This window comes from Plecotus auritus, assembly GCF_963455305.1.
Source record: "Plecotus auritus genome assembly, chromosome: X".
In the NCBI taxonomy this organism is placed as follows: domain Eukaryota; kingdom Metazoa; phylum Chordata; class Mammalia; order Chiroptera; family Vespertilionidae; genus Plecotus; species Plecotus auritus.
The window spans coordinates 32,227,877-32,248,696 of record NC_137784.1 but is presented as its reverse complement, the minus strand read 5'-3'; the positions used below and the strand labels follow the sequence as shown (position 1 = coordinate 32,248,696).

The 20,820-nt window shown below is 35.9% G+C and overlaps 1 protein-coding gene and 1 pseudogene across 6 annotated transcripts in view; one reads left to right on the top strand and one right to left on the bottom strand.

Moving 5' to 3' along the window:
• Nucleotides 1–20,820, bottom strand: part of CHM (CHM Rab escort protein) — a 259,883-nt gene that overhangs the window by 126,299 nt on the left and 112,764 nt on the right. For all 5 annotated transcript variants that reach the window (XR_013959779.1, XR_013959780.1, XM_080652894.1 and 2 more), the window contains 3 exons: nt 12,750–12,866; nt 10,646–10,766; nt 7,289–7,514 (listed from right to left, as the gene is read on the bottom strand). Coding sequence is in view for 3 of the 5 variants with exons in the window: in XM_080652894.1 (XP_080509020.1) it covers nt 7,289–7,514; nt 10,646–10,766; nt 12,750–12,866 (464 nt within the window). In the remaining 2 variants the exon portion in view is untranslated. The remainder of the gene's footprint in view (nt 1–7,288; nt 7,515–10,645; nt 10,767–12,749; nt 12,867–20,820) is intronic.
• On the top strand, nt 11,091–12,060 carry LOC308239424 (histidine--tRNA ligase, cytoplasmic-like; annotated as a pseudogene). Its single transcript has 2 exons — nt 11,091–11,111; nt 11,274–12,060. The product of its transcript is annotated as a histidine--tRNA ligase, cytoplasmic-like (transcript).

Here is a 20,820-nt window from a genome sequence, read left to right as displayed (position 1 = left end):
TCTCAATTTTGCTCTGACTTCACATGCAATTGAATATATAAACTAATAAAATTTTCCTTCAATATAATCTGTGGCCAATTTTAACTACCCTCTCTTTATAAAACACAAGTAAAAATCTCTGGGCAGTCTAGGTCTATCTATAAAAAAATGTAAAGTTTGTTTGTGCCCACTGGTACTGCTCCATTTCACAGGTTATGAAAACATGACATAATATATAAAACCTACTCTGAATCAAAAAGTAATTCTAAAGGCTACTATGTTACCAACCACACAGATAACATAAATGAATTAGTCAGTTAGGGCTTAAAAAGAACTTCTGTTTGGAAGATATAAGAGCTTAAAAACATATATACTACATACATATACTGTTCTGTATGCCAGAAAAAATATTAACCAATTAATATATAGTAGGGAAAATTTTATGGCTTGCTAGACTAGAAAAACATACTGGTTTCAATGACTTTTCTTCCAATATGGTCCAATTTATGTATCATGACATATTAATGGGTAGTAGGTAGTATAATAAAAAGCATCATTTTCTTTGCTTAAAAATCTATTTAAATTTATAAAAACCTCAAAGGGCATTTATTCATGCAAGTTATCTCTAGTAGTTAAAATGTTATACTGTTTATGCAGAATTCATTTAGAATGCAAGGATACGACTTACAAATGTCTTTGAATCCTTCACATAAATATGCATGCATGCCATTTATAACAGTAGCCTTGATGAGAACACACTGTAACTGGCTGTGAGAAATGCTTAAGAGGCTTATATTAAAACAGAATATAGAATGGTGGTTAGAAATCACAGAACAGGTGACACCTAATTCTGATAACCTGGTGATAAAAAGTGTATACTATGATATATAGATGGTGATAGTGTTAACACTTTAGGACATAAACACAACAATATTTATATGAAATTATAAAGTATTATACAGGGAATCAAATATTAAATTAAAAGTTAATGTGCCTAGGCCACATAAATGCAGTTTTATTATAATTCACACAGACTCCTATATATCATATGTAGGAAGAACTCAGAGTAAGAGTAACTTTAATTACCAAAGAACCACTCAAAAGTTTAATATACTACTTCAATTGCAAGACAAAACGTGTTTTTTTTTGTTGTTTTTAACATCTATCTATCTATCTATCTATCTAACATCTATCATCTATCTATCTATCTATCTATCTATCTATCTATCTAATCATCTATCATCATCTAGCTACCTATCTGTATACACATTTAATTACAACATTCCCTGAAAGTATCACTTTAAATTGGGAAAGGTGAGGTATAAGTTTTATAACAAACATTAAATCGGAACCACACACAAAATTCTGAGATAAGTTCTGAAGAAGATAAAAAGATATGGAAGGCTGATTAAACCTCAGCCTTAGGAGATTATGATACTGTTTGGGGAAAAATGTTTTCTTATCTAGGAATTAAGACATAAGGGTCTCATTCTGAAATTTTATATCAGCACAGGAATAAAATGAAATAAAAGTTTAAATAAAACTTTTAAACATCTTTTCCCATAAAAACAACAAATAAGCAAAAACCAAATACATATTTAGAAAGTGTATAAATTAGGGAAGAAAATATAGAGATTTAGTGCATATGGGAGATAACCATCGATATTTCTTTTTCACATCAATGTTTCTCTCTCCCTACCTCTCTCTCTAAAATCAATTTAAAAATGGAAAAATAAATTATGTTAAATATTTCATTTTCGTAATGTGCTATTAAGGAAGCCAGGGAACTTCAGCTCATTCCCCAATGATCTGTTCATTCTGTCCCTATATTCCTTACCCTAAAGTTCTGTGATTAGCAAATGGCACCATGAGAATAATGTGGCTCCTTTTGAATCAGGCCATGCCACAGGAAGATGAAAAGTATGAGTAAGAAAATGATAGAATTCCCATTAGTTTCAATTGATAGGAGGTCCTCAGGTCCTGGGAGATACGATACTCTCTATCCATCCCTACTTTGGCAACCAATTAAAGGAGAAAGAGCTTGTCTGGAAATACACAGACCTATCATATTCAGAATTAAGTTACTTTCAAATTATAAAATTCTCACCTCAATTCATAAAATCACATAGTTAAGAAATGTAGATTGAGAATACCTACTTCCACTTCTAGCAATGCATTAGACTGGAAAGTGTAAGGAGACCTCCAGTTGTAACCAAAGAAACAATTTCTTATATTAAACATAATTTTTATTGCACTGAGGAGATAGAAGGAAATAGGACTATCCACAGGAAACACCCTTCCCCCAAAACCCAAACACACACGCACATATACATGCACAGAATAGAAAATGCCGAGCTAAATTCAAAGCTTTGAGCATCAAATATTGCAGTTGAAAAAAATCAAGTCTTATTGCCCATATTAAGTGAAGATGCCCTAAAAGGAGTGGAAATGATCTCAAGAGTTAGTGCCTTCTGACTGAAGCAAACAAATAATCCTTGAAAGGAAGCATCCTTAATTTGGGTTCCTAGATTTTCACAGATTAAAGTCAATGAAATATAAACTCTCAATCAAAGATAAACATAACACAAAGAAATAAACCATTAACATATATCAACAGAAACAACAGATGGCAGAATATAAAATTTCTTTATATAAAAAAATGAACAAGCAGAAGAGAATATCAAACAATGACAGAGAAGATTTGGGGAGAAGATGAAAGATAAAAATATTAAAGTCAAAAGTCAAAGGAGTTAAACTACAGATTAGTCACGGGTGAAGAGAATTAATAAGCTGGAAAACAGATATTAATAAAGTATTCAGAATGCAGTGAGAATGACAAGGAGATAGAAAATATGAAAAAGAGATTAAGAAATAGAAAAGAGATTTTCTCTTTTTTTATTTGCTTATAATAAAAAGGGAGGGGAGAAATATGAAAGAGAGAATATTAGGTTCTAAAACATATCTGGTTGGGGTTCCAAAATGATGAGAAGAAAGGCAATGGAGGAAAACAATAATTACAAAAATACTGCTTTATAATTTTCCAAAATGATAAATGACAATTTACAGATAGAGGAAATGCAATGTAGTTGTTTAAACCATATAAAATTGTAGGTCAAATGGTTTAATATTGTTAATTTCATATGGTTCAACCTATATCAAGCTAGATAAACATAGAGTGTCCCAAAAAATGTATACACACTTATAACAGCTGATAACTCACTTAGTTTTCATTCTGTTTCAGAATAAGTGATTTGAAATAATGGGTGAAGCCAGACTAAGCTTTAAACTAAGAAAAGTTATCCTAAAGTGCCACTAAAATTTTTTCTTATGGGGATACATAAAAGATAAAGTTACAAAACTGGCAACAGTCAATGAATTGAGGGCACACAAATACCAATAGAAATGATTCTTGATGTTTGCAATTCCACTGTTTCGCGTTATCAGCAGTGCCTACACCAGATAGGTTATCAGTGTGAAAACAGGCATTGACAAAAAAAATTACGCATTTCTGTAGGTTCTTTTAAATCTTGAAAATGAATTATATGTTAAATGAACACTGATGTTATAATCATTCAAGGTGTGTATATATTTTGGGGGACATCCTGTATAAAGGAATCCTAAATTCATTGGAATGAAAATGCAGAACGCCAAAGACAAACTATCTTAAAAACAACCTGAGAGAGAAGAAATTTCACTTATAAAGAAATGATAATTAAGCTGACATCAAGTTTTTCAAAAGCAAAAATGGAACCCAAATATCAGTGGAATAAATTTTTAAAGTACCAAGAGAAATATTTAAAGTGGTGAGCACACAATGCAATATACATATGCTATATTATAGAAATGTATACCTAAAACCTATATAATGCTAATAACCAATGTCACCAGAATATATTTAATTACAAAAAAAAATGAATGGAAACAACCAAAGTGTCCTGCAATAGAGGCCTGGATAAAGAAGATGTGGTACATATACACAATAGAATGCTACTCAGCCATAAGAAAGGATAAAATAGCGCCATTTGCAGCAACATGGATGCACCTTGAGAACATTAAGTGAACTAAGTCAGTCAGAATAAGCTAAGAACCACATGATTTCACTCATATGTGGAATATAAAACTGAAACTCATGAACACAAACAGCAGTGTGGTGGTTGCCAGAAGGGGGTTGGGGAAGAAAGGGGTCCTAATATATGGTGACAGGAGAAGATTTGATTTGGGGTAGTGGGCACATGGTGCAATATACAGACCTTGTAAAATAGAAACCCATACCTGAAACCTACATGTTCATGTTGACCAATATCACCCCAATAAATTAAATTAAAATACGAATTGCCAACCTAGAAATGTTTACGTAGCAGATCTTCACTCAAAACAGAGGCAGAAGTTATTTTCATATATGCAAAAACCAGGAAGCATTTACCACCAACAGATATAAAGTAGAGGAACTTTTAAAATTACATACTTCAGAAGGAAGGAACAGATTTCTGTTAATAGGACTCATCCTGATTGGTAGCAGAACAAGTTGTCAGATGAAATTAAAAATATGTAATATGTTATTTAAAGCTCTAAATACAGACTCAGAAAAGTTTTTAAAAATAAAGGGATAGAGAAAGATATAACGGACAAATACTCAAAAGTTGAAGTAGCTATTTGAATATCAGACAAAGTAGACTTTAAGAAAAATGTATTATTAGGGATGAAGAAAGTCATCAGATAATGTAAAATATTAAATTAATTGGGAAGATTAAACAATTATAAATTTGTATGACTAATAAATTGCCTCAAAATAAATAGTAGGTAAAAACGGATAAAATTATAGAGATAAATTGACAAATCAAACACCATAATGGGAGATTTCAAAACACCTTACTCTTGTATTGATAGGTCAAAGAAAAAGTCCTCAATAAAAATAAAGTTTGAAAATTACAACTCAAAGCTTGACTTATTAGACTCCAAGACCAATAATTAGAGAACCATGTACCAACAACTAGATAAACACATTCCTCTCGAGAACACATGGAAAAATTACAAAAATTCAGGACATAATAAGTCATAAAATAAAGTTCAAAGAATTAGTACTATAAAAACAATTTCTAGACACAATTAAATTAGGTAAGAACAGAAGAATCAAACAAATTAGCTCTTTTAAAACACTTCATAAACTCACAGGTCAATGCAAAAATAATAATGGAAATTAAGATACATAGGACTACCAGTAAAAGATAATAAAAATAATCCTGTATAATAAAAGCCTAATATGCTAAGTGTCTGGTCGTCCAGTCAACCAATCGAAGTGTAATATGCTAATGATATCCTAAGGCCGCTCAACCACTCGCTATGACATGCACTGACCACCAGGGGGCAGATGTTCAATGCAGGAGCTGCCCCCTGGTAGTCAGTGCACTCCCACAGAGGGAGCACCACTCGGCCAGAAGGCAGGCTCACAGCTGCCAAGCGGCAGCGGCGGTGGCGGGAGATTTCCGCCTCCACAGCAGCACTAAGGATGTCCGACTGCTGGCTTACGGGCCTAAGCCGTCAATTGGACATCCCCCGAGGGCTCCCGGACTGCAAGAGGGTGAAGGCCAGGCTGAGGGCCCCCCTCCCCCGAGTGCACAAATTTCGTGCACTGGGTCTCTAGTATATAATAACTGTGTAAGATTCAAAACAGTAGTGAGAACTATCATCATAAATGCTTACATTATAAAATAAAAAAAGATGACTGGAACTCATTGGGTATCAGACTCAAAACTGACAAGGGCAGGAGATAGGAGGGATGAGCTGAACAAAACCAAAATAAAGGAAAATAAAAGATTTAATAAAGAGCAGAAGTTAATGAACAAGGACACAAATGATAACAGAGAGAATAAAAAAACCCAAAAGTTAATTCTTTGAAAACATAATAGAGACTGTGAAACTTGCCCAAGAGTGCATGGCTAGTAAATGCAGGAGCCAGGATTTATATCTACGCAGTCTATCTCCATAGTCCAGATTCTTAACTACTGTGCTCTACTACCATAAAAATGCTATGCATAAAAGAAAAGATTGCAATACCTGACTACATTAATCTTCTTTAAAAAAATATATTTGTATTGATTTCAGAGAGGAAGGGAGAGGGAGAGAGAGATAAAAACATCAATGATGAGAATCACTGATTGGCTGCCTCCTGAACACCCTCTCCTGGGGATAGAGCCCACAACCTACACATGTACCCCCAACCAGAATCAAACCTGGGACCCTTCAGTCCATAGGCCAATGCTCTATCCACTGAGCTAAACTCTCTAGGGCTGTCTACATTAATCTTAATGATATCTATGCATCATAAATACTATATGGTAAGATATACATGACACATATAACTGAGAAAAGATTAGTGTTCAGAATATATTAAACTTCAAGAAATCAATAAGAAAAAGACAAATGGGCAAAAGACACTAAAAAGCATTTCCCAGAAGAGAAAACAAATAACCAATGACCATAGGAGAAGACATAAGTAATCTGGATAATGCAAAATAAAAACACAGTGTCATATAATTACCAATTTGTCACTTCGTAAAGTACATGATTGCCTAAACACTATGCTATATACCTAAAACTGATTAAAAAATATTGAATATAAACTGTAATTGAAAAATAAAATTTAAAAACATACAATGTGATGGTATTTTATGTGAGGTAAATTGACAAAAATTAGAAAGTTTGATAATACCAAATATTGGCAAAGATGCAGAGCTGTGGGAATTCTGACATACTGTTAGGGGAATGTAAACTGATAAAACTCTCTGGAGAAATAACTGGGCACTATCGTGAATGAACATTCATAGATCTATCCCATGTCTCAGAAATTCCACTCCTAGGTATGTATCCTAGAGAAACTCTTGACTATGTATATCCTGAAACACATACAAGGATGCTAATAAAAGCAAAAAACTTGAAACATTGGGTGTCCATCAATAGAAAAATGGAAAAATAAATTGTGCTATATTTATAATATATAATTCACAATGTATAGCAATGAAAATAAATTTATTATAATTATACACAAGGATGATACTTTGAAACATAATATTGAGTGGAAAAAGAAATGTACAGTATGATTCTATTTTTAAAGCTCAAAACAGACCAAATTGAATATATCATTTAGGTATTAAGTAGGTATGCAGGATGAATGTCTATAAGAGAGTAGAACAACAAAGTATATGTTTGAAAATACTAAATCTTGAGTAAATCCAATTTTTGTCTTTCTAATTTTCATCTTTTATTCAAGTATCACCTTAACAAGAAACAAACGAACCAATTGCAGTCTTACCTGCAGAAACACTGAGGGAGTTCCCCTTGGCCATATAAAGGAAACAAAAAAGGAGTGTTGCCATACCGCCCGATACAGTGAAGAAAGTTTCTGGTAGCTTTGAGTCCATCTATGGTACTGCTGGTTGACTTTGATGTCATTGCAATTGAATGTAGAACAAAATGTTGGAGGTTGGGAGTTAATTTTTGAGTTTTTAAATATTCAGAAAATGTAACCTCCTCATAGGCTATGAAAACAAAGGTGAAAATTTATCAATTAAAATCAGAACTAAACTTCAATTTAAAACTATTAAACAAAAAATGAGATCAAGTCTGTCTAAAACACTTGTCAAAGGACATGGGTGGCCATAATATTACATTTTGGACAAAGACCAGTGATTTGGGGGGTACTGGGGACTAGAAATCTCAACTGGATTGATGGCACAATTTTTAAACTTTAAGTGATGGAACTTTATTTAGCATTTTACAGATTCAAAAAGTAGAAAAGCATTAAATAACTCACTAACCATCACAATTGCTTTCTGAGGTTGGTAGTAACCTTATTTTATCATTAAAACTGCAGAAACACACACACACACACACACACACACACATATAAAGACAACAGTGTGAAGATAGCGAGAGGGAAAGTGGGGTGGAGGATAGATGGAGGTGGGAAAAGGGGGGCAGGAATGGGAACAGAGAGATTTTGCTTGGAGCGATGGACGCATGATGCAGTTTGTAGATATGTTGTTGAGCTATATATATCTGAAATCTGTATAATTTTGTGAACCAATGTCACCCCCAATAAATTAAATTAAAAGATAAAACTGCAGAATAATACCAATAATTGTATTTTGAAATATTAAATATAACAAATGGGCAAGTTTTTGATGAAAATAATAATAGAGCAATAGTTGATTTTTTGAAATATATATACTTTTATTAAATCTAGGAACAGTGAACTTAATAAAAAGTAATGAAATTTAATTTCTTTATGGCTAGTGGAATCGATCTTACTGCCTTATAATCACACCACAAAAGAGATCCCTGAAAACTTTCTTTAGACCAGGGGTGGAAAATTTCCAGCCCACAAGCCATGTAAGGACGACGAAATCATTTGGTCTGGCACCGCCAAGGCATTAGGGGTGAATTAATTAAATGTTTGACCAAATATAGCAGGCTAATTTTTAAGTTGATAATTTTGCATGGCCCTCGAATGATGTTATAAATATCCAAATGACTCTTGGCAGAAAAAAGGTTCCCCAATCCTGTTAAACCAAGAACAGAAAAAATGTAATTGGACCATTAGTCTTAGAAAATACAATTCCAGCCGAAACCGGTTTGGCTCAATGGATAGAGCGTTGGCCTGCGGACTGAAGGGTCCCGGGTTCAATTCCGGTCAAGGGCATGTACCTTGGTTGCGGGCACATCCCCAGTGGGAGGTGTGCAGGAGGCAGCTGATCGATGTTTCTCTCTCATCGATGTTTCTAGCTCTCTATCCCTCTCCCTTCCTCTCTGTAAAATATCAATAAAATATATTTTAAAAAAAAGAAAATACATTCTATGACAAAACACAAAAAACTTTATAGAAATTATTTATGTAAACAAAAATTATAAACATTTACTGAGAGAGTATGTTTACACCACTATGAGAACAATTTGGCAATATCTAATGGACTTGAAGCTATAAGAGCAAAAGCTACATTTTTTAAAAAATTGTATTTATTGAGTGACATTGGTTCACAAAACCATACAGATTTCAAGTTTTCAACTTAACAAAACATCATCTGCATATTTATTAAAAAATACTGCTCTAGTTTTCATTATAACTTTATAGATGAATTGTCGATAGTATGTTCTTACTTTAGAAAACTTTTCTATTCCAATGCCCTTAAAGTATAAAGCTCTGTCACTAAAATGATACATTAAATTTTCAACAAACTGTGAAGTAACTGGCCCGAGATCACACAGTGAGATGGGTCAAAGCCAAGACCAGAAACCACATATTCTCCCAATCCAGTGGTTCCCACCATGTCATCTAGGCTTTAAAAAAAAAATCAATCAAAATAAATAATTCAATATTCTAAGCACAGTAATCCTATAAAAATGAAAAAACTATAATTTTTTATTACTGATGAAAAACATGAATGGAACAATGCAAAAGAATACAGTATTCTCTCCCTTATCCATTGATCTGTTTTCTATGTTTTCAGTTACCCACAATCAACTGCAGTCCCAAAAATATTAAATGGAGAATTCTAGAAATAATTCATAAATTATAAATTGCACAGTTTTCAGTAGCATGATGAAAGCTTGTAATATCCTTATCCACCCCACCCCATTCCACCCTAGACAGGAATCAGCCCCTTGTCCAGCATATTCACACTGCATACACTGTGAGTTATTCATTCAGTAGCCATCTCAGTTATCAGATCAAATGTCTCAGTATCACAGTGCCTGTGTTCAAGTAACTCTTATTAGCCTATATAATAAAAGGCTAATATGCAAATCGACCTAATGGTGGAAAGACCGGTCGCTATGACGCACACTGACCACCAGGGAGCATATGCTCAGCACAGGAGCTGCCCCCTGGTGGTCAGTGCGCTCCCACAGGGGGAGCACCCCTCAGCCAGAAGCCCTGAGCCGGGCTCACAGCTGGTGGGTGCAGAGATGGTGACAGGAGCCTCTCCTGCCTCTGTGGCAGCGCTAAGGATGTCTGACTGAAGGCTTAGGCCTAAGCCTTCAGTCAGACATCCCCCAAGGGCTCCCGGACTGCAAGAAGGCGCAGGCCAGGCTGAGAGACCTCTCCCCCCACCCTCCCTGAGTGCACGAATTTCGTGCACTGGGCCTCTAGTACTTAATAACAGCAGTGACACTGGCAATTCGTAATCAAAGAGAAGCCATAAAGTGTATATATGTATAGAGAAACTTAGTGTATATAGTGTTCGGTACTATCTGCAGTTTCAGGCATCCACTGGGGGTCTTGGAACATATGCCCTGTGAATAAGGGGGGACTACTGTATCATCTACAAAGAACCAGTTGTCAACAATATTTAATTAACAAGAATAAAAATTAATACACAGCACAGTGTTTCTTCAAAGATAAAAAATATTCTATACCTGCACTGTAGCCACAATAGCTACTAACTACATTTGGTGATTTGATACTTAAAATATGGCTAGTGTGACTGAAGAACTGAATTTTACATTTTATTAATTTTAATAGCTACATGTTGCTAATGGCTAATTAATGGATAGTGCACAGTAAGAATGTATTTTAAAAGAGTAATAAGTGGCTCACTACATTAGAGCAAACATATTAAAATAATAAGAAAGCTTAAATAATTATAGAACACAAATAAATGAAAAACAATACCTTTATATTCATCAGGATGTTTCTCATATTCCATACAAAATGTAAGAAACTTCATTAGCATTCGCTTTTCTACCATAGTAAGTTGTTTACTATTAAAGACATCTGCTCTCGAACAAGGAACCTGAAATACATGATTTTAAGTTAAGAAAATGTTTCCTAGTGATAAACAAGTATTCCAAAAAACATTTTTTTCATTTAAGTATAACAAGATTATTTCCATTCTAGCCAGGCTGTATCACATTACCTTTCATCAGTTCCAATAACATCTCTGTTGACTCCAGAGCTAATTAACTTGTAAGCTCTCGTACTTAATTTATTAAGTTATTCCTTATGTCATTAAAAGTCCAACAGTGGCTATATAGTTGCCTCTCCCCTCCCCCCCCACCAGTGGTAGGAGGAAATAGGAAAAGTAGATGAGTGTGATGATGAAGGAATAGCCCAATAGATGGAAAGGAAACCAGAAATAGTACAGACCCAAGAATGCTGGGGTTTTCCTCTGGGCTGATGATCAGAGAAAGAAGAAAGAGGTCTATGCATAAGTGCAAACTGGCCTTCAGACAGAGAAGAGCTCCCAGGAATCCCCACTTAAGAAACTCCCAAGGACCTCTGACTACCTCTCTCCTTGTAGGATTTTGACATTGCTGAGCAATTTGACTCCATGATTCCTGATGCAGAATGCCTAAAGATCATGTGTGAGATACTGAATTCACTTCAGATAGGTGACTTCCTGGTCAAGGTGAATGATCAGCACATCCTAGATGGGATGCTTACAATCTGTGGGGTTCCTAATACCATCTGCTCATCAGTGGACAGGCTGGACAAGGTGTCCTGGGAGGAAGTAAAGAACGAGATGGTGTGAGAGAAGGGCCTCACACCTGAGGTGGCTGACTGCACTGGGGACTTCATCCAGCAGCATGGTGGAATATCCCTGGTGGAACAGCTGCTCCAGGATCCAAACTGTCCAAAAACAAGCAGGCCTTGGAAGGCCTGGGAGACGTGAAGCTGCTGTTTGAATACTTGACCCTTCTTGGCACTGCTGACAAGATCTCCTTCGACCTGAGCCTTGCTCAGGGACTGGACTACTATACTGGGGTGATCCATGAGGCAGTGTTGCTATAGACCCCAGCCCAGGCAGGGGAAGAGCCCCTCAGTATGTGCAGTGTGGCTGCTAGAGGGCGCAATGATGATCTAGTGGGCATGTTTGACCCCAAAGGGCGCAAGTTGCCATGTGTGGGGCTCAGCATTGGAGTGGAGTGGATCTTCTCTACTGTGAAGCAGAGGCTACAGGCATTGGAGAAGAAGGTACGGACCAAAGAGACACAGGTGCTTGTGGCATCTATACAGAAGAGCTATTAGAGGAGAGACTGAAGCTTGTCTCAGAGCTGTGGTATGCAAAGATCAAAGTGGATGTCTGAAGAGAAGACCTTGTGAAGGAAATCAAAAGGAGAACAAGCCAGCCCCTTTGCATGTGCTGAATTGAGAAAACTATCAGAGGAAAGTGGACAGGCACTATTTAAGGCTACGACAAAACTCTGAATATGTACTTCAATAGCTTTGTACACTTCCAGTGGGAAACCTGAAGAGTAGTCAAAACAGAGACTTTCTATTTTTATTATGATTATTTTATTGGTAATTATACTGTGCCATTTTTCATAGGAGGCCCTGGGGGTTCAGTCCAGTCTGGCTCCTGGGCTACAAGGACTGAGAGATTGAGATGGTCTCCTCTGCAGGGCACTACCCTAGGTGGAGGGACTGCTGCCACAACCAGTCACCAAAGGCGCAATAAAATATCTTAACCACTGTGGAGGGTGGGGGGAAGGCCAATGGCATATCACCCCTAACTGGGAACAAATGACATCTCAAATCTAACAATGTTGTCCAAAATTAACACTTTCTCAATACCAAGATCAAGTTACAGAAGATCTCGTGAGAAAATGAACACATTTTAATTAAGAAATTTCTTAATATTTACATTTGTCAATCATCATGCAAGACTGGGATTTTCTGCTTTACTAGGAAAATAATCTTACTTTACTCATCCTTCCAAAGCAAACCATAATAAATTAAGCTCATATCCAGTTACAATACTTGATCATCACAGTACCTGTTCCACTCTTCCCTCTCGAAATGCAAGAATCCTGGTAATATTTTTGAACTCTGCATAGTGACTGACATTAGATTTTATTAGGAGATCAATAAGCAATCCTCGAGAATACAGCAGCTGAACAAAGAAAATATTTTAGAGAATGAAATAAAAGGTAAAAATGGAAAAATTGATAACTACCAAATAAAGATACATAATTTTATTATATTTTAAATTACTTGTAAAAAGCATTATACATATTAATGTTTTAATATATAACATATTACAGGCTCACAATTGATTATCTGAAATTCAAAATTCAAAAAACTCTGGAATTCTAAGTTTTTTCATAACTGGTTTGGCAACAAAACCTGACCCAAATGGATATAAGGCTCTTCTTTCTACCTTTCTCTCACTTAATGTGAATATTCATTCATCTGACGGCAGAAATATTAATATGTTCAACTAAAGACTGCCTCCTCAGACCCTGCTATGAATGTTACATCATATATAGCATATCAGCATCTGTACTGTATTACTTTCTAAAATACATATTTTACTGAATTTATTGGGGTGACATCTATAATAATAAAAGTGTAATATGCTAATTAGACAAGATGAAGCTGGGGTTGCAAGAGAAACCCGGGTACTGGGTGCCTGCCGGCAGCCGGAGCAAAGCCTGGGTCCCGGGTGCCAGAGGGAAGCTGGTGCCAGCAGCCAGGGGAAGGAAGGCCTACTCTTGCATGAATTTCGTGCATCAGGCCTCTAGTTGGTTAATGAAATAATATAGGTTTGAAGTGTGAAATTCTGTAATACATTATCTGTATATTGTATTGTGTGTTCACCACCCAAAGTCAAGTCTCCTTCCATCACCATTTATTCATCCTTTACCCTCTATCTCCCTCCGGCCCCCTTTCCCTCTGGTAATCACCATACTGTTATTTGTGTCTATTAGGTTTTGTTTTGTTTCTGTTTAATCTAAAGTACATATTTTTAAATCTGAATAACAGAAGACAACAGGCCCCAAGGGTTTTGGATAAGGAATTGAAGCCATATAAGGCCAGGTAGTTATTAAGAAGAAACTAGCTCACTGGACTTCCTCATCAATCCTATATAATAAAAGGGTAATATGCAAATCAACAGAATGGCGGAACAACCAGTCGCTATGATGCGCACTGACCACGAGGGGGCAGGCGCTCAATGCAGGAGCTGCCCCCTGGTGGACAGTGTGCTCCCACAGGGGGAACACCACTGCTCAGCCACAAGCCGGGCTGAAGGCTGGCAAGCCCGGCACAGCTGCAGTGGTGGTGGCGGTGGCAAAAGCCTCTCCCGCCTCAGCAGCAGTGCTAAGGATGTCCAACTGTGGCTTAGGCCCGCTCCCCCTAAGCCATCAGGTCAGTCGGACATCCCCCGAGGGCTCCCAGACTGCTAAAGGGCACAGACCAGGCTGAGGGACTCTCCACACCGCCTCCCCCCCCAGTGCACGAGAGTGTGCACTGGGCCTCTAGTAAAAAATAAAAAGGTTGATTATGCATTTCCACTGAAAGAGAAAAATTATAAGATCCCTCTGTAATCCCAACAGTCTAGATTTATCTGAGATATGTCTTTCTCAAGAAGTAAGGATGATGGTTATTGTCAGCATTCATGTGAAGGATTGATTTCATCTTTCAACATCTCTCATAATCAATATCAGAGAAACAAAAACAATTTCAATAGTATTAACTAGTAGGCTTTTAAAAATATATATTTTTATTGATTTCAGAGAAGGGAGAGGGAGAGAAACATCAATTATGAAAGAGAATCACTGATTGGCTGCCTCCTACATGCCCCACACTGGGAATCTAGCTCGTATGCCCTGACTGTGAATTGAACCCTGACCTCCTGGTTCATATGTCGATGCTCAACCACTGAGCCACACTAGGTGGGCTTAACTAGCATGTTTTAAATTTAACCATATGATTAAATGCCACAGATTTTGCTATTTTCTATATTGAGATACCATTAAGTGAGTATAACTAAATAAATATTAAAATTTAAATGTTACATCTATAATAAGGAAAAGAAAATTTTAAAAATTAGCTTTACTTCAAAGAAAAAAGGGAATTTCAAAAATCAATCTAAACCATTAGTCTGAGTATCCAAGACGCCAGTAAAGAATTTGTTAATCAATAATTAGGTGAATTTTTATAAACTATTCATTATATTAGTTAAGCATTGGGCGGAACAAACAAAATTGGCATTTGTTTTTTTGAAACAAATCCAATTCCACTGACTAAATTATGGCATGTTACTCCATTACTTTTAGCCTAATATACTACACACCTGATATAAGCCCATGTTTTAGATACTATATTGTCAAATCTTAATTCTATAATTATAGTAAAAAGGATGCTTCAAATAACTTATTTGTTTAAAAATACTTGAGATTCAATGATCCCTCAGTAGTCATAATAATTTCAAAAACATTAATATATCTAACAAAATGTATGTACACTTAATGAGATCTAATAAAGCTTAAGATTTAATGTGAGCTTTAAAAATAATACCTTTTAAGATGTCACACAAAAGGTGATGTCAGAGGAATGACGGCATGAAGGAGCCCTTTGTCTTCTCACCTTGAAATTTCAACAACTTAACCAACTATAATTCAACAAAGACATCCCTGCTCAACACAGATGCATGCCTGAGGTACCCACACATTGAAACATATAAAGGTGGGTAAAAGGGAAGACGAGAAGAGAGAAAAGTGCAGATGGCCCCCAGATGCAGTCCTGCAGCCAGGAGCTAGCAGCTTGGCCTGCTGGGATAGTGGAGGAAGCTGGCAGTAGTAGGAACAGAGGTAGGGGGCAGGGGTAGCTGACCAGGGTGAGTAGCAAGGGAGCAAACAGTATCTGAACCAGCAGACACCTGAGAGACTAAGCAGCGAGGAAGCGAAAGTGTCTGAATCAGCAGGCTCCTGACAGAGCACAGGGTTCTGCTGTGTGACTTTCTACCATTAGGCTGGTGGTCATTTTACAGAAATGGAACCACAGAGCCCGCAAGGAATCCCCAAACTCAGCCTTTGCCTTTGGAGTTGGATTAGGAGCATATTATCTGTAAACCAAGAGTTATTGCAGTAGAACCGCTGTATTCCTCTGTGGTTGACCCCCAGTTGGAGTGCTTGGGGCAGGACTCATGAAGGTCAGGGGTCACCATTATGGTGAGAGCAAACTAAAACCAACCCCCAAGCAGCACGGCTGTACTATCTTAGGGAAGCTGCAGAGGTTCATGACTGGGAGCTCACAGAGGTAAAAAATCTGGCAACTCAGCATCATCTACTAGAAAAAGTAGAAAGACCTCTTTAGAGATAAATGTGTAGGCAAAGGAGGACAGCAAATACTATGAATAACCATAGTAACGACATGACCAGAAAAAAAATGAAAAATATCCAGAAAGTAAGCTGGAACAGATAGAAATATGTGATATAAATGACAGAGATTTCAAGATTGCAGTTCTAAAAATACTAGACGAGATATGAGAAACTACTGACAGGAAATTCAATACACTCAGGAAACAGATCAATGAACAAAACAAGCACTATACTAAAAAGATTGAAACTTTAAAAAAGAACCAAACAGAAATCCTAGAAATGAAGCATGCAATTAAGAAGATTAAGAGTGAACTACTAAGCATAGAAAAGAGCCAACCAGATGAAGGAAAGAATTAGTGGTGTTAAATATAGGAATCTAGATATGATGCCGAGGGAAGAAGAGAGAGACCCGAGCATAAAAAAAACTGAAAGAGCTTTACAACTATCTAACTTCATCAGAAAAAGCAATATTAAAATTATAGGCATTTCAGAAGAGGAGAGGGGGCATGGAATGGAGAGTCTATTAAAGCAAATAGTTGATGATAAATTTCCAAACTTATAGAAAGAACTACATCCACAAATCTAAGAAGCAAACAGAACACCTAGTTACCTCAATCCAAAGAGGCCCTCTCCATGGCACTGGGTATTAAAGTTGTCAAAAATAAATGACAAAAAAAAAAAAATCTCAAAGCAGCCAGGGAAAAGAAGGAAGTGATCTACAAAGGAAAACTCATCAGAAGTTCATCTGATTCCTCAACAGAAATTCTACAAGCCAGAAGAGAGTAGAACCAAATATTCAAATGTCTGAAAGAGATAAATTACCAGCCACGAATAATATATCCACCAAAATTATACTTTAAATAAATATGAAAGAGAAATAAAGATATTCCCACACATACAGAAACTGATGGATTTTATCACCAGAAAACTTCCATTGCAGGAAATACTCAAGGGAGTTATTCTACCCAAAACAAAGAATATAAGGTCACACACAACACTAAGAGTAAGATCACCAAAAAGCTTAAAGCATAAAGAGGGATAATTTGTGACAACAAAAACATAAAAGGTTAACTAGCAAAAAAGAATGAAGACCAGATGCACTCAAAAGAAAAAAAAAAAGCTAGGGTATATATGCAAGTTTATTTTTTATAAACCTAAAGGTAACCACACACAAATATTGACAAAACAGGACACATAGCTTAAAAAAAGAGGGAACAGCCAAAACCGGTTTGGCTCAGTGGATAGAGCGTCGGCCTGCGGACTGAAGGGTCCCAGGTTCGATTCCGGTCAAGGGCATGTAACTTGGTTGCGGGCACATCCCCAGTAGGGGGTGTGCAGGAGGCAGCTGATCGATGTTTCTCTCTCATCGATGTTTCTGTCTATCTATCCCTCTTCCTTCCTCTCTGTAAAAAATCAATAAAATATATTTTTTTAAAAAAAGAGGGAACAGCGGAAAGAGGTATGCAATACCATCAAACAAACAAACAAAAACAAACAGATACACAAAGGAAAAGGACCAATGGAGACAGAGAGCTACCAGAAAAAAAATAAAATAAAATGGCTATAGGAAATCCTCATACATCAATAATTAGCCTAAATGTAAATGATCTGAATTCCCCAATAAAGAGGCAGAGTAGCAGAGTGGATCAAAAAACAAAACCCAACAACCATATGTTGCCTACAAAAGACACATCTGAGCTGCAAAGACAGAGGAAGATTCAAAGTAAAAGGGTAGACAACGATTCTCTGAGCAAATAACATCCACAGAAAAGCAAGTGCAGCCATACTTATATCTGACAAAATAGATTTCAAGATAAGAAGAGACAAAGACAGACACTTTATAATGATAAAAATACTACATCAACATAACACTTCTTAATATTTATGCACCCAACCAGAGAGCACCGACATATATAGAACAACTACTCACAGAATCAAAGGGAGAAACAGATGAAAACACAATCATAGTTGGGGACCTTAATACTCCATTCATAACTCTAGACAGACCAAACTCTAGACAAAAACAGAAAATCAATAAGAAATATCGGCCTTAAAGTAAACACTGCACTAAATGGACATAATTGACATTTACAGAACCTTTCATCCCAGAACATCCAATTATACATTCTTCACCAGTGCATATGGAACATTCTCAAGGATAGACCATATGTGGGGTCACAAAACTAACATCAACAAATTCAAGAACACTGACGTTATACCAAGCATATTCTCCAACTATGATTGCTTGAAATTAGAAATCAACTGCAAAAAGGAAGTAAAGAAATACACAATTATGTGGCGATTAAACAACATACTACTAAAAAATGACTGGGTCAAAGAAGAAATAAAAGATGAGATAACAGGATATGGAGAGACAAATGAGAATGACATTACAACAGATCAAAACTTCTAGGATGCAGTGAAAGCAGCAATAAGAGGGAAGTTTATATCATTACAGGCCTATCTCAAGGAACAAGAGAAATCCCAAGTAAACAACCCAACATCACATCTTAAAGAACTAGAGAACCTAAAGTCAGCAGAAGAAAGAAAATAATAAAAATAAAAGCAGAATTGAATGAATTAGAGGGAAAAAAAGAGTATACAAAAAATAATAATAAAACAAAGTGTTGGTTCTTTGAAAAAGTTAAAATTGATAACCCCCTGGCTAGACTCACTAAGGAAAAAATAGAAAAGACCTATATAAACAAAATCAGAAATGATAGAGAAGTCACCAGACATCACAGAAATAAAAAGGATCATACTAGAATATTATAAAAGACTATGCCACCAAGTCAAATAACGTAGAAGAAATGGATAAGTTCCTAGAATTATATAACCTTCCTGGTCTAAAACATGAATAACTGGAAAATCTAAATAGACTGATCAGTCATGAGAAAATTGAAACACCCATCAAAAACCTCTCACAAAAGAAAAGTCCAGGAACAGATGGCTTCACCAGTGAATTCTACCAAACATTCAAAAAAGATTTAAAACTTATCCTTCTTAAACTGTTCCAAAAAATTAAAGAAGAGGCAATTATTTCCTAACACATTCTATGAGGCCAATATAACCCTGATACCAAAACCTGGCAAAGACAACACAAAGAAAGAAAACTAAAGACCAATATATCTGATGAATACAGATGTAAAAATCCTACACAAAATACTAGCAAATCGAATACAACAGTACATCCAAAAAAATAATAGATCACGATCAAGTGGGGTTCATTCCAGGGGCACAAGGATGATTAAACGTATGCAAATCATTCAACATAATACATCACATTAACAAAAGAAAAAATAAATATAATATGATCATATCAATAGATGCAGAAAAAGCATTTGGTGAGATACAACATCCATTTATGATTCAAACACTCAATAACATAGGAATAGAAGGAAAGTACCTCAACATAATAAAGGCCATCTATGATAAACCCTCAGCTAATATCATACTCAATGGTGAAAAACTGAAAGCTTTTCCTCTACAATCTAAACAAGACAAGGATGTCCACTCTCACCACTCTTATTCAGCATAGTGGTTTAAATCCGAACCAGAGCAATAAGGCAAGAGAAAGAAATAAGAGGCACCCAAATAGGGAAGAAAGAAATCAAACTGTCACTTTTTGTGGAAGACAGAAAACCCTAAACACTCCACAAAAAAAAAACAACAAAAAACAAAAAAACAAAAAACTATTAGAAACAATTAACAAATATAGTCAAGTTGCAGGATAGAAAACTAATGTGCAAAAAATCCACCATCTTCCTGTATACTAACAACAAAACTTCAGAAAAAGAAATGAAAAGAACAATTCATTTTGCAATTGCAACCAAAAGAATAAAATAACTAGAAGTAAACGTAACAAAGAACACAAAAGACCTATATACTGATAATTAGAAAGCATTATTAAAAGAGATTAAAAAAGACACAACAAAATGGAAAAATATTCCATGTTCGTGGATTAGAAGAATCAACATAGTTACAATGTCCATATTACCCAAAGCAATATACAAACTTAATGCAATCCCCATCAAAACTCCAATGTCATTGTTTAAAGAAATAGAACAAGAAATCATCAGATTTGTATAGAGCCACAATAGAACCCAAATAGCCAAAGCAATCCTGAGAAAAAAAGAACTAAGCTGGAGGTATCACACTACCTGATTTCAAATTATACTACAGAGCTATGATAATCAAAACAGCAAGGTATTGGCAGAGAAACAGACACACAGATCAAATGGAACAGAATAGAGAGCCAAGGTATAAAACCAAATGTATATGAGCAGATAATTTTCGACAAAGGAGCCAAAAACACACAATGTAGTATATATAGTCTCTTCAATAAATGGTGCTGGGAAAACTGGAAATCCATATGCAAAAGAATGAAACTGGATTACAGCTTGTCCCCATGTACAAAAATTAATTCAAAATGGATCAAAGACCTAAATATAAGACCCGAAACAGTAAGTTACATATAAGAAAATATAGGTACCAAACGTACGAACCTTGGTTGTAGACAACATCTTATGAACTTGACCCCAAAGGCAAGGGAAGTAAAGGCAAAAGTAAATGAATGGGACTATATCAAATTAAAAAGCTTCTGCATAGCAAAAGAAACTGGCAGCAAAACAAAGAGGCAGCCAACCAGATGGGAGATGATATTTGCAAACAGTAGCTCCAACGAAGGTTTAATTTCCAAAATACATAAAGAAATCATAAAAATCAACACCAAACACACAACCC